At 35.5% G+C, this 15115-nt stretch overlaps 1 protein-coding gene across 6 annotated transcripts in view; it reads right to left on the bottom strand.

Moving 5' to 3' along the window:
* Positions 1–15115, bottom strand: part of LOC138694530 (band 7 protein AGAP004871) — a 292166-nt gene that overhangs the window by 17543 nt on the left and 259508 nt on the right. For 5 of the 6 annotated variants that reach the window (XM_069818353.1, XM_069818352.1, XM_069818351.1 and 2 more), the window contains 2 exons: positions 8203–8285; positions 1147–1406 (listed from right to left, as the gene is read on the bottom strand). In XM_069818353.1, coding sequence (XP_069674454.1) covers positions 1147–1406; positions 8203–8285 — 343 coding nt within the window. Of the gene's footprint in view, positions 1–1146; positions 1407–8202; positions 8286–11721; positions 11805–15115 lie in introns of all 6 variants that reach the window. The other variant, XM_069818350.1, reaches the window with a different exon arrangement.

The raw sequence follows: 15115 nt of genomic DNA on the forward strand, positions 1-15115 counted from the left end.
TTCATAGAAAGATTTATTGGAAAAGATACAACAATTCTTGAGTTATTTTTCAACATATTCCCCACCAAATCTGAGACATTGTCATACCATGAGATTAACAGAGAGGTGCACAACATGACACAAGGATACAAAAATTGATCCCTCCCATGGTATGACAAATGTCTCAATTCCATTGAGGAATATGTTGAAAAAATAGGGATACAATTTCTGTATCTCTTTCGATAAATCTTTCCATGAAATTGTGCTTTTTTCTGTAAACGGCCCCAGAAAAAATCACTTTCTGGACGGCCTCGTAATTGCGGCGGAGTGGCCAAAATTTGTATAAGCACTTCTTTTGACATTATTAACATGCTGGAAGAAAAAAAATGGCATTTTTATCTGCTCCCATGAGAATATTTGCTTATTAGCTGTATTCTTGCTTGAATATTTGAAAACTTTTCCGATGTGATCATTGCAACCAGGAAGGTGGACATCATTTTCAACATACTTACTTACTTACTGGCTTTTAAGGAATCCGGAGGTTCATTGCCGCCCTCACATAAGCCCGCCATCGGTCCCTACCCTGAGCAAGATTAATCCAGTCTCTATCATCATATCCCATCTCCCTCAAATCCATTTTAATATTATCTTTCCATCTATGTCTCGGCCTCTCCAAAGGTATTTTTTCCTCCGGCCTCCCAACTAACACTCTATATGCATTTCTAGATTCGCCCATACGTGCTACATGCCCTGCCCATCTCAAACGTCCGAATTTAATGTTCCTAATTATGTCAAGTGAAGAATACAATGCGTGCAGTTCTGTGTTGTGTAACTTTCTCCCTCTTAGCCCCAAATATTTTCCGAAGCACCATTTTCAACATACGCTTTGAAAAAAAAAATGGCGTTTTCTTATTACCACTTGCCAGAACATTATTTCTCACTCAATTCTCTGATACTGAATATGATCACAAAAGTTGTTAACTTAATTTTAATAGCATCTCCTAATTCACTCATTCTACGTATGGTAAATATTAAAAATGATTCTTTGCAAGGAAGACATAACGACTTTCCGACCTATTCTAAAGGTGTAAAGGTCGCAACGTTAAGTATGTCACTATATTGAATGCAAGATAAAATTTGTTTTGAAAGTGTCATTGTTGTACTCACATCTCGACGCGCTCCACCTTGATGCCCCAGGCGTCCGTGGCTTCGTCCAAGGTGTTCTGCATCGTTGAGGAGATGGTGTCCCTATCACTGAGGATCTCATGCAGAGGACGTGTGCCCAGAGTATTCCTCAGGGTGGTCTGCGCCAGCAGGCGTGTGGAGTGGTGGGCGTTCTCCACATTCGCCACCGATATTGTCGCGTTGGAGACGCGGTAGTACACCACGGCGTCCACCGACACCGTCACGCTATCCTTGGTCAGCACCTGCCATGCATTCAGTAATTATCTTACTAATGGATTATCTGAACAACACAATACAAGAAGATTTTTAAAGCAGCCCGTCATAACATTTTATTGGAAGGAATGAGAAATTAGAAAGACCACGGCTAGGACAGCCAAAGCAAGAGATCTAATTCCAGATATATCCGCACGAGTTTCTTCCCTTTCAGTATACAGCAGAACAGGATTGAAAAGAATATAATAAATTCGGTCAAAATACATTTAATTTACCTCCACCATCAGTTCAGTTACTGCTGTATAATAGAGTTTTGGATTGTTTCAAATCTTCAACTCCGTGCGTAGTGTGCTGTGCAAATGTGCAAAATGTGAAGCTATCTACTTTAGTCCGTATGTAAAGGGGGGAATTTCATTGAAAGAGCTGAGTTTCGTATCCTTATAAAAATTGTTACGAGGCTCGCTTTACATTGCCTTCTTATCCAAATTTGCTCATATATCATATTTACTTTAACAAAAAACATGTACGGTTTAAAACGTATATTGTATTCGCTCTATTCGGAAACTGATAAATGAAGATCAATAAAATAGAAATTTGAAGTTAAAATAAGTAGTTTATACATACTGACGCCAAATGGGACACTTCTCACGAAAATAGAACAAAGATGAAAAATATATAAATTCTTAATGAAAGCAACTCTAAGTTTAAACGCGATCCGAAATTTTCGTCACCGATTTTTCTTTATCCGGCGATTTCGTCACATATTACATTTTGTCACCGATTCACTTTTGTCATCAACATATTTTGTCACCAAATCACTTTTGTCATCACCATATTTTGTCACCAAATCACTTTTGTTACCACCATATTTTGTCGCCAATTTAATTTCCTCATACTATTCGCCATCACAATTTTATTTCTCCCCCCATCGTATCGCTTCCCTTGATACCTATATAAAATGATAAATATAAAACCTTCTACGTCATTGTTCATTTTATTTCCAAGGATACATTCATTTTTTGGTTTCTAAATCTTCAAGTTACAGCATTCATTGTGTTCATATTGTTCATTTCGTTTGGATACATTGATTCAAGTTAAGATATGGCGGAATTATTTAGATTCGTAAAAAATAATAGAGCAAGAGATAAGTTAATCGACATACAATGGACATATGTATACAAAGTATAGTAGTGGCTAAAAAAACCGGACCGATCCTTGTAGCTGATTTCAGAGCCTTGTAGCTGATTTCAGGGCACGATAGACTGGTAACTAAGACTTTCGTCGTTGGAATCCTGCCTGGGAAGGAAACTTTTTTTTTTGTTCCTTATTCAAATTTATTCCCAATACTTTTCGATTGCAGCGATATTTTACTACTTAATTAACTTATTATTCCCAGAACATGAATTTTACCAGCAATCGAAAAGTATTGGGAATAAATTTGAATAAGGAACAAAAAATAGTTTCCTTCCCAGGCAGGATTCGAACCACGAAAGTCTCAGTTACCAGTCTATCGTGCTCTGGAGTGAACAAGGCTCTGAAATCAGTTACAAGGGTCGGTCTCGTTTTTTTTTGCCACTACTGTACAAAGTTACAAAGACCGGAATTGTATGGAGCTGTGATCAGCGCGACATTTGTAATTCACTGATGACTATTTCCTTAGATAAGAAAACCATTATAAAAGAACCTACAGAGCACAACTTCAGTGGGAATTTTGGTTGAAACTCCATAAAAACAGAATGAATGTATGCAATTCAAAAGCCATGTTAATATAGAGCGTTAAAATAATTATACAGTGACAGTTTTGTACTCATAATAAAAACAGACATGTAATGCCATGTATTATTTTGGTGACGAAATCCCTTCAGTATAAAAGAAAATGGTGACAAAATGTACATGATGAAATACGTTCGGTGACAATCTTCTTTGACAAAAGAATATGACAAAATGTATTTGATGACCAAAAATCTAATGAAGAAAAATAGTTGACAAATTATAACGGTGACTAAATTTCCGATTACGAAATGCCCTAGACCCAGTCTAAACCTAAGCAGCGATCCTAGTACCCTAAAATTAATCTAAATCACTGAAAAACTGTTTTTCTCGACCTGCTGAACTTGAACGCACACGGCACTCGCTTGTTTTGCACTGCTAGTCTCGATGAACTGCACTATTGAACTATACTTACAAAGTAAGAAATATTAGGTCACATAGGCTACAGATAGTCAGGCATGCCTATTTAATTTATGGGACAACAACAAAAATATTGCATGTGTGTGCTGCTAACAAACATTTACTTTTGACAGATTGATTTGTTTGGTTCCTGAAAATATTACAGATACAGCAGTACAGGAATTGCAGGCTTCATGACTACGACAATGCAAGTAATGTTCTGGCTGTATACTAGCAACAATATGGTTACAATAATGTAAGTGTAATATTGATAAGATGCTATCAACCACATAGTTACAACATAGAGATCTTGAATGTGCTGTTCTCCTAGTCAAAACTGGAGCTCTATCATCATTTCTGGAAACAAAATCTTCATGTGGCTATTGCAAAAGCAACTTAAAATAGTAATATCAATCCGGAAACGAAATAAAACACTTCTAATGCGAAAATACATTCAGTCTCAGACAAGCAAACAAGTGTATAACTTATTTATAATTTATACACAAAATAAGACAAAAAGAAAAAAAAATCTCTTTGCAGACCAGAATTAAGATTAAACCCTAGGCTACCAACTGGATAATTCTCTCCTCATATAGAAACATCTGAGCACATTCTCTGTAACTCAAGGCAATTCCTCGAGTAATGATTCAACATTTTGAAAAAGCAGTCTTAATGCTCTTCGATATTGTGTATTTAAGCCTATGTATCCTTCAGGAAAATTAATTTAAATATAAAAAAAAATTCTAACTACTTGAAATCCGTGCAAGAGATCATGTTCCTTCAGAGCATTCAGTGCTGCAATTCACTTGAATAATAATAATAATAATAATAATAATAATAATAATAATAATAATAATAATAATAATAATAATAATAATAATAATAATACTGCATTGCTGAGCTATTACAAATCATGTTATGGTTGTGACAACACAGTTCTTCATGGTACTTGAAAGAAGCGTCAACAACTTTTCTCCGTTGAAATGTAATCGGAGACTTTCGTAACATGTATTTTTTCTCACGATTACGTTACACAGGAAAACAAATACAATTCCCTTTCTTGAAACACTTTGAATACAAATGTATTAATCTTTTAAAAAATGCTTCCTCAAATACTGCTCTTAACTTAGAGCCAGAACAAGCGAGAGTCGCAAATTAAACGACTGGAACATGCCACAACATCTCGTGTACAGGTTAACATCAAAGTGCAGTGCAGGATGAAAGGCGGGGCACAAAACTCGACCATGGTCCTCCAGTGCGCGTGCGAGTGTGTGGTTGTGTACGTGTGTGAGTGTGTGTATGCTTGTACAGAATGAACACACTTCCTATATAGATGTCCACAAACCTACAAATAAGTATGATGTAGGAGATCTAATTGTACAGAAAAATAGCTTTACCTGCCTTTTGGAAGAAGCTGAACTCTGATTTTCAACACTCTCAAGGTATAGTCTTAGAAACAATTAATGACGAGATTCTTGGTGATGAAAATATTTACACCAGTAAATTTGTATGTATGCTGTCTTCTTTGAGTTCAAGTCGGGCGGCTGTAAGCCTTTCTTTGGGCCGTCTTTGTACCGCTCGCCCTATGGAGCAGTAAGTAATATGCTGGCTTGCAACGTAGGGGCCGGATTCAATTCCTAGTCAGGTGGAGATATGTTTTAATAACGTCGCTAATTTTTATGTTACCTGCCTGCATTCATTTTTAATTGAAAGAACTTATATCCAACACCTTTGGGTTAATACTTGGATCACTTGGAGAATAAAAACCAAACATATGTATGTACTGCATACATACTGCATAGGAGATAAATTTTCTTCACCAAATAAAACAAAGATAAACAAACAAATTAGGCAAAAAAATATAAATAAGGCATGTGGATCTAATACGTTGTCCACATGCCACCGACATTTGTCACCGCCTAGCATCTTCGGGGCATAGAGTCGACTAAGTTGCGGAAATAGTTTCGTCCTGAGCGAGACCTTTTCAAGTAGCTAGAACTTGATCCCACAACTGATCCGGATTCCGAGGAGAGTCATTTAGATATTTTTCGATTCTCTTCCGTTTCAGTTCAGCTAATACATTCTCGATGAACATAATATAATAATAGAAGGAAGTAGATCACATATTACAGCAAATGAAGAACGATTTTCACACCCCATTCTTCATTTATAAATCGCAAAGTATAAGAAGATGATTTATTTCCACAACTAACACAAAACGCGTCTCATTAATTTAAACTAAATTAGTTAATGTCCAATTTCATGATTTAAGTAAGTACTGGAGTACTGGATCGCTTCATGCAGACCATTTCTATCACGTACACTTTCTTTTGTTTTGTTTCATTTAGCCTTTCCTCACTACCTATCTAAGCTAAATTCTTTTCCCGGCACTACATAGGGATGACATACAACGAAACAGAACTCTATTAGTGGTTCGCTTGTGAGCCTGGTCGCTCGTCTTCTGATCATGCGCAGTGTCTCCTTTCTAGGACTGAAAATATCTGTGCGCCATCAATTGTTTCTAAGACTACATCAACCAGTGAATTCAAGGACACTGACGTTGACATTAAAGTCTAGGTAGAATTTTCTGAGGATTTTATAATAGTCTTCAAAATCAACGAATGTAATTAATAACTACCTTTTGTAAAAATATATTATAATTATTATCATTATCATCATTACTGTTACTATTATTACTATTACTGTTACAATAATTATTATTGCTATTTTACAAAATGCTTTCAGCTCTATCTTTTAAATGATATATATTTTTTTCTCAATAATAAGCCACTGCATTTTTAAACAATATGTATTAGTTATTTATGGTACTACTGTTAAAAATGACATTTTATTTCGTGGGTAGCGATGTTTGTGAAACTATGCCGCAAACCAAGCGGAGCAAATCCTGCGAACGAAATAAAATAATTTTTAACATGTCATAGGCTATTTTTATAGAAAACCGTTCGTCCGTACTTTGCTCGTAGAGATAATTCTCACGAATTCTCCCCTGCTGTAGTCTCGCTCACTATAATTTGCAAAATTTTTAGGGCCATATTCGTAGACATTCTTAGCGCGGGCTTCCGGTGGATGATCAGCGAACTAACGTTTTTCGTATTCATAAACCAGTGTTAGCAATATGATATGATATGATATGATATGATATGATATGATATGATATGATATGATATGATATGATATGATATGATATATGATATATGATATGATATATGACATATGATATATGATATGATATGACATGATGATATGATATATGATATGACATGATATATGATATATGAAGAGTTCGCAGGAAAAACAATGAATGTCACATTTCTGGTAAGGGTTAGATAATGATCTAATTGAGTCTATAACTGCAAGATGTAGTCCTGCTTCTATAGAAAGTAAAGGAAAGGATTACTGTATTCGCGGTGATAATTCTCCTTTTTACCATTTTTCATAAGAACGACATTAAATTTCGCAGTGATCCATTGAATTAGATAATGACATCAACCTTAAGAAAACTGTGACATTCATCGTTTTTCCCGCCAACTCTTCATATGATATGATATGATATGATATGATATGATATGATATGATATGATATATGATATATGATATGAATTATGATATGATATGATATACGATATGATATACGATATGATATATGATATATGATATGATATATGATATGATATATGATATGATATGATACGATACGATACGATATGATATATGATATGATACATGATATGATACATGATATGAATCAGTCGATAGCCTGGGCTAGTTTAGCACGCTCGTAGCGCGGGCTAGCGAAATGTCTATGCATAGAACCCTAAGACATTACAACCATGTGGTATTTTATAGCTCAATGATGCAGCATTAGATGGTATATCGAGTGATCCCCGGTTTAATCTCTGGAGTTCCTAAATTTTATATAATTAAACTAAATTTTTAAATTATTTCACGTAGTTATGAGTAAAATAATTGCTGAAGGAGTTTATTTAAATTTGTGTACAATTCTTAACCAAAAACAGTCATTTTTAAAGTAGGCCTGCAATTGAACCGTTTTATTGATCGGTTGTGATTACTGCCGTGAAAAAAAATCTGTTGGGGAAACAAATGACAATTCGGCGCAAACAATTGAATCAGTGTTAAAAGTACTTTTCGCATGCTACAGCGTTATAGTCAATTCATAACACCCTAGGTAAGCGTTTGAAAGTATAATTAGGAATGACTGTCTAAAACCTATTTTCTTATGTAACTGGCTTGCAATATTACCAATTTATTTTTGGTTTGTCATAATTTTAAAGGCAGAGTTTCATTTATGAAGACAATTTGGTATAAATTGATGATGGAATTTATTATATGATTATTATATTATTACCATTACTATTACCATTATTATTACCATTACCATTATTATCATCATTATCATTATCATTATTATTATCATCATCATTATTATGTTCCTATTATTACTAACAATATGTGCAAATACAAATTAGATTAATTTTGTGCACAAACTGTCGGGTAAGTGCAGAGAGTGAGACATTGAACCAACTTGTAACTACCACAAACAAGTTGTTGTATGACACTTATGTGTATTATTTCAGCTTTTAAGCTCGAGGACCACGGCATTGTGGAACAGCTTACCTCCTGGGGAGGGACGTCGTAGGTTCGGGTGCGGAGGTCGACTCTAGCATAGGCGTCGATGCAGGGCAAGATAAAGAAAATGCCTGTTGAAGAAAGGTGGGATTAAAGTCAACACATACTGCAGGGAAGGGAACACATCCAGGTACAAGGTACAAGGTTCAGTTAACCCTTCAAGTCACACTCATTTTGTTGTGATTCTGTCTCTTACACGTGTTGATGTACGCTCTCTGAAGGCGCAGAACTACAGGCGTTACGAAACAAGCCCAGCTATTACACATAATATGATTCCCAGCAAGGAGCCCGGGTTCGATCCCGTGTGAATTACTGTGCATTGTTTATTTTTTCTTTTTACAGTGATTTAAATCGTAGGCCTAAACTTTCCTTAGCGTCAATACGTTAATAGTATCATTATTAATTTGAGAAAAGAGGAGTTCTGGAAGATCTAAGTCGTGATGTACTGTAATGCAAAGTATAACCTCAAAATTTGCTCAGAGACGTAAATGATTACCACAGAAGAGCCTGAGTCAGCATAGTCAAGCTCGAGGGTCAAACCTTGTATTTCCGGAATAGAACAAAAATATTATGTAATGATTAGAAAAGTACTCAGAGATACATAATTATCTATTGATAAACTACAACGCTAGAATACGGAGAGCTAAACTCTCCGTATTCTAGCGTTGTCAAATTTTGTGCGACATATCATCTTTCAAACTTTGTATCTTTTAGCAGTATGCTTCCTCAATAATAAAGAAATCCAGGTAACGTTATTCTATCTTTAAAAAACGAATTCAAACATTGAGATACATTTGTATTGAACTAATGTGCTTACAAACTTCAGACTTTTGTCAATTCTTGTAGCCTATTCATCAAGAATTAATCAATAAAATTCTTAATAACCAAACAAAAATCTCAACTGCCAACTTTTGAGGGCTATTATTAATTACCGTACTGCTTTAGTTATTTTAACTGCGATGTTATATCACATAAGGCATCATTTTAACAACAAAGGCTTTAAATATGTCGTTAGAGGAGTACCGTAATGGTCAATGTTTTAGCGATCGTGATTACAAGATACCAGCACACAGATTTCATTACAATAGTAAGTAGTTCAAGTACTCGGCTGCGAATTAGAATTGTTATGTTTTACTATTTGAATTTTAGTCAACACAAATTACGTCACAAATTCCCAATCATATACCATTGCGAAAATAGACTGTGTGTTTAGAAAATTAAAAAATAAGCATTTCTGTTCATGTATTTGGTAAATAATTACTAACTTTCCTAGCTTTAAAGTGGTGATTATGGAAACTGATAGTACTGTACCTATCTGTGTGGGGAAAACACTTCTGTGTGCTTCTGAAGACAGCCATAAGGGTCATGCTAACATAATACATTGGTGCTCCTTCAACGGATTATTAAAATAGAGCGTGTTTCTGTTTTTCTTATTTCAAAGCAATAAAAGAGTAATTGCTATTGAAACATGTATTTAACTATCTGCAACACCAGGCAGGGAAGAATCTATGTGTATAGAGTATCAGAGTTTTTTTTTAATGACGCTTTGTCCCTTTATCGTTAAAGCGGCGATAAACTGCGAAACTATGACACACCTATTACTACGGGAGAGATAATAAAGGAAAACTTTTAATTTTCTTATGCCTTCTTGTGTATAAAAATAATTAGAGATGTTGAAAAATGCGCCGAAATTGTCATGTATGATATGTTGTATCACATTCACAAGAAAGAATATAAAATACCACATACTTTCTTTTCGTATATTTCACGCAAAACCCAAGAGAACAGGTAGAGCGGATTTCAAGTAAATGATAACTTTGTTTCCTTTTTTATCTAAAGACCATGTGCCATGTCACTGTGATATCCTTATACTAAAATTGTTACGAATGCAATAATTGGACGGTGATTAGCAATAGTAATCCAAGCGCCAAAAACCTGTTTCGAGATATTCACCATTGAAAGAAATGTGTTTTTTTTTATAAAACATTTTATGCAAGAAGTATTATAACATTTATACTATTACAAAAAAAATAGCACAAGTAATGCCAAAAAAAAACTAACCGATTTTAATAAGAGACCAGTAGTTGAATTAATATTTCAAAGTAAAATAAATAGCCTAACAATTTTATGTAATAAACTAATTTTTGCTTATAAATAGCAGAAAAATTAAGTTATGGCAGTCTTGATTTTTTCGGAGTTAAATTAGCCTGCCATCAACAGATATATGCAAACTCTCATTTTTTCAAATCGTCGATTGGTCTATTATTGCGAACTCCGTCCAATTGTGGGTAGTCTGTATCACAGCCAGAGTTGTAACGCGTCCCTATCTTCTCGGGACAGTCCCGATTTCGACTTTGTTGTCCCGCGTCTCGCTATAATGTTGTAATTTTCCCGAATTTTTGGACTTTTATTTCAATTCACTTAAGTCATTTTCCCTGTTTCTTTACTTGTAATTTATTTTAATATTTGCTTATTCCCATTTATGAAACACATCTGCTCATGAGCAGAAGCGAAGTTGATTCCAATCTTGTAAATCATCAGAAAAGGATCTTTTTTTAGTTTCATGAAAATGCTATCTTCAGAATAACTGCGATTTTTCTGGACACAAACTTGAATCATTACTTGAATCAATATCATTAAAAGGAAACGGTGTGGTGTCATAAGTCATGAATATACCACTCTCCAATTCCTGTTATACACATAACTTTAAAAAGGATTAATGTTAGAAACAATTATTCTGTTGATTTATCGAAAGAATGTTTCTTCAATAAAAACATTAATATGACTTGTTCGGTCTTTGTATATGATTTAAAAATGAGAAGCAACTATTGGAATCTGCCAGGAGCAACAAGCGCTATAAATAGAAACACTCTTAAATTAATGTGCCATAATAATATCGAGCTCTAAAGTTCTGCGCATTACCTGCTGTCTTAGAATTATTTTGTGGTGTGTCATATAGCTTTTATTTCAATTTTTCATTTATGTTGCTAAACCTAGGTTAGTCGCGCTAGGTGTGTATATTATTGTAGTCTATTGTTTTACGATGCTAAGACAAGATTAGTCTTGTCTTGTGTAAAACAGTAGGCTACTATTTAACGTTAAAAAAACTTGGAACTTATGGGTAAAGACTACTCTATTTTTATCTACAACTTTTTTTAAAATGAAAGGTAGCAACCCTGATCACAGCACCAGTACAACTTTCAATTATTTTAATTTTGTGGCTAATATGAATTAAGTGTGGTAGTATAATGAAAAGGGAAATGGACGTATTCCAGGAAGCATATTCTGGTATCAATTTTGTACATCACAACTTTTTGTTACAACTGAACGAGATTTGAACCCGGGCCTCCGGCGAGTAAAGCCGATGCACTAACCAGCAGCACTACAAATCATTAAAGGAGACGATTAATTGATCACCATGGTAACGAGCGCATTCAACTTTCCAAGTTCGAAGAAACAAGCGGGAAACAAGCATAGGAGCAGGAAGGGGAGGGGGCAACCACTTGCCTCTTGGGGCGGGATGTCGTACACGCAGGAGCGGAGGTCCACCTTGGTGTACGTTTCGATACAGGGAAGTATGAAGAGCACCCCTAAAACATCAATCAGGGACTAAACACCACAAAAAATTCAATATACCACGGCGCAGCAACGTCCCGTGACTCAGCCTGCAAGCGATGGATTGTTCAGTGCTGAAAATAAGATCTGCCCTGTGAGTGACAGGCTGTCTTCCCCTGCCGCCACGTCCACAGCCACTCCTTGTAAGTAAAGAAGAGTTGTGTTCATTCACTTCGAGGGCATCGTGTCAGAAGGGCGCATCAACAAAACTGCAAGTTTATATTAGAATCTTATTTTTCCTATCCTATCTCGATACTTTCTCTGATTCTTTCTCATGCCCCTTGTAATTCTCAAAGGTTTGTTTTCGAACACAAATAAACTAAATATTTCAATAACGCAAAAATTGTTGATACGTCCTTCTGGCATGATGCCCTCGACTTGATCCTCTTCAGAGTTATTTCCAGAATTTACCAGTCGTCACATTCATTGCAGTTATATGGAATGCGACCTTTTATAGCCTTCTTATAGGAAATTTCAACAGAATTAAAAGAGAACACTTATTCTGTAAAAAGAAGTACCAATACAATGTGATTTAGCAATCTGTGTCCTTCATTCGTTATCTCGTGAAACCAAATGCTTGTGTACGCCGTAGCATATAACATATAGTAAAAACCTTATGGTGGGGGAAAGTGAGCTCGCTTGCTACGAGTAGGAGCGTAGCAAGGGAGGGAAGCTTCTCAGTCCACATTCTTCTTCCCCTGACGCGCAGCTAGGTTTCACGAGATACCGAATGGCCTATACTAATTTACTTTAAGTTATATTCTTTAAACAATCTCCATGATGAACAACACGTTCTTGTAGCGTAATTTAAAAGTTCTTAACTCTTTGAATTAAAGAGGGACTGATGCCCGATGGTCTACGGCGAGTCCTTGGCCTCACTTCATTTCACCCCTTTGATCTAATTACCTGGTTGGGTTTTTTTCCGAAGCAAATGCCTGGTAATCTTTTCGCGAATCCTCGGGCCTCATCTCATCTCACTACATCTCGCCAAAATATTGTAAAAAATTGTAGAAAATTTGTAGAAAATTGAAAAATTGTAAAATTGTAAAAATTGCAAAATATTGTAAAAATTGTAATTGTAATCTTGTAAAATTTTGACTTGTTCCACATCTTAAAGCTTCATTGCTAATGTAATATCTATGGAATATAATAACTAAAATGAAAAATGAAATGAAATGGTTATAATTTCAATGGTTATGCTTTCTTTTAACTTCAGATAATGTGCTGCTTACTACGATATTATTTACTTTTCAGTTATTCCCATAGGAAGTATTCGGGTGCCGTCAGATCAGGGTATTTTAGCGGCGAGTTGATAGACGAAAAATCGTAAAATTCACATAAACAACAACACTTCCCTTCCCACTAAAAAAAAAAAGCTGAATTCTGAGTACTATACTTAATTACAAAAATATTCCGCGAATTACAATGAAAATTAGGTCTCCTGTGTGTAAAGAAAGCTCAGTAATATTTCACCCGGTGAGCCAGTCCAAGTGAAATTGCTTCAAAAGTGCAGCGCGTGCTTTTTCCATAGCCGAAGACTCGCGTTTCTAAGGTTGTGTATTTTCGTATTCTAGTAATCCAACCTACAAAATGTTATGAGATTTTGTGTAATTCATCATACAATAAATGAAAAGATTAAAAGATTACCCCTACGGTGACTGAGTGACCAGCCCTTCAGTCTGTAATCCAGGCGGTCTGGGTTCAAATTCCGGTCAAGCATGAAATTTTTCTATGAAAATTACATAGTGACACTTATGGCGGACAAGGGATTTGGGGTTTTCTCAGAATTCTGCCGTTTCCCTATACTAGGCATCTACTTCATTCCATCAACATTTTTCCATTTCTTAATCAGGCCATAGCATTCCCCGAACTTCTGCTTGCGACGCACGAAGGAGGCTGGCCTAGAGACTTGTGTTATTGCCTACACGAAACCTGGGTACTGAGAAAACCTTAGTGGAGGCCGCCGGTGTGGGTTTGGGAATGCGCCTAGCTTGAGAGTTAGCTCAATAGATCTTGAAAAGTCTCTTCCATTGCAAATGGAAAGATTCACTCCTTCTGAATAATTCATCATTTCGCTCTCCCTTATTCATGGAAAAAATGCGGATAGTCGCACAACTACTGTACTTGTTTGAATATAATGCTAATTCACTAAGAAAATGTAAGCTTCTTATTTCCAACTTCAGGTATATATTGTGTCCGTTCTTACTCCTCTTATCTGCTGTCCTACAATTCCTCTTACTTATCTTAACTTTAATAAAATTACTGGCTAAATCTATCGAATGAAAGTTTATATAAAGTATATACTTCAACGTAGCACAAATTTCTTTTCTTCATAGTTCCTGCTGTTAGTTTGATAAATATGTAAGTTACCTTAAATGACGGTTTTGCTGACAAGGGAAGTTGAAGTTGCTATTTAATTTCCTCTTACAAGATGCAAATTCCGGTGGTAAGAGCAAGCGCATCCTCAGAATCTAAATTCACCATGCCTGCTGTGAACTGTTAACCCTTTCTAAGTCAGCATTTCTCAAACTAAGAGTCGTCATTCCCGGAGGGATCATATCTCTTCATGGGAATCGCGAAATAAAAATGATTTGGCATGTAGAAAAGGAATAAAATACTGAGTAAGAACAAAATCTGTCCAATAGTTCTGCGGTGCTTAAGATAGTTTGCATTTTCTTTGGAATTAAGGATTTCGAGTACAGTGGACTCTCGTAAGTTCGACTGAACAGAATTGAAAAGTTCAGTCCAATAAGGGTAGTGGGTGTGGCAGGTGAAAGGAATACAAATTCTTATTGGTTATCCATCAACGAATACAGTACTGTACTTGCATTTCCTGTCCGCCCCGAGACTTGTGTATGCGTTTCTAGTACCACAGTGGGTTTCGACAGTTCCGTCCCACAAACGGCACAATTCTCAAATAGAAAAAGAGAAGTTCATTAATTTAAAATCAGTGATTAAATATGGATGTCCTAATCAATAAAACATTATGTTTTCCTTTAACAAAAGTGTCACTACAAGACACAGAACCAATTCCCATTCAAATGGCAAATACATTTCTTGGTGTCCGTATAAGGGGCGTGTCTAATTCTCCTACGTAAGCAGTGGAAATCAACTTTTTTTCTTCGAAAGTGGTGTTACTTTATAGACTGAGTATAATATTTAAATAGTGAAAGCGCTTAATCGTGTTCCGAATATATTTTCTAAGCTTTCTAAAATTAAGAGAGAATGCATTTCGTGGAAATTAAGCTTGAGAATCGAACTATGTTGACAGGCCACATGGTCTTTA

The sequence above is a fragment of the Periplaneta americana genome, chromosome 2, assembly GCF_040183065.1.
Source record: "Periplaneta americana isolate PAMFEO1 chromosome 2, P.americana_PAMFEO1_priV1, whole genome shotgun sequence".
NCBI lineage: Eukaryota > Metazoa > Arthropoda > Insecta > Blattodea > Blattidae > Periplaneta > Periplaneta americana.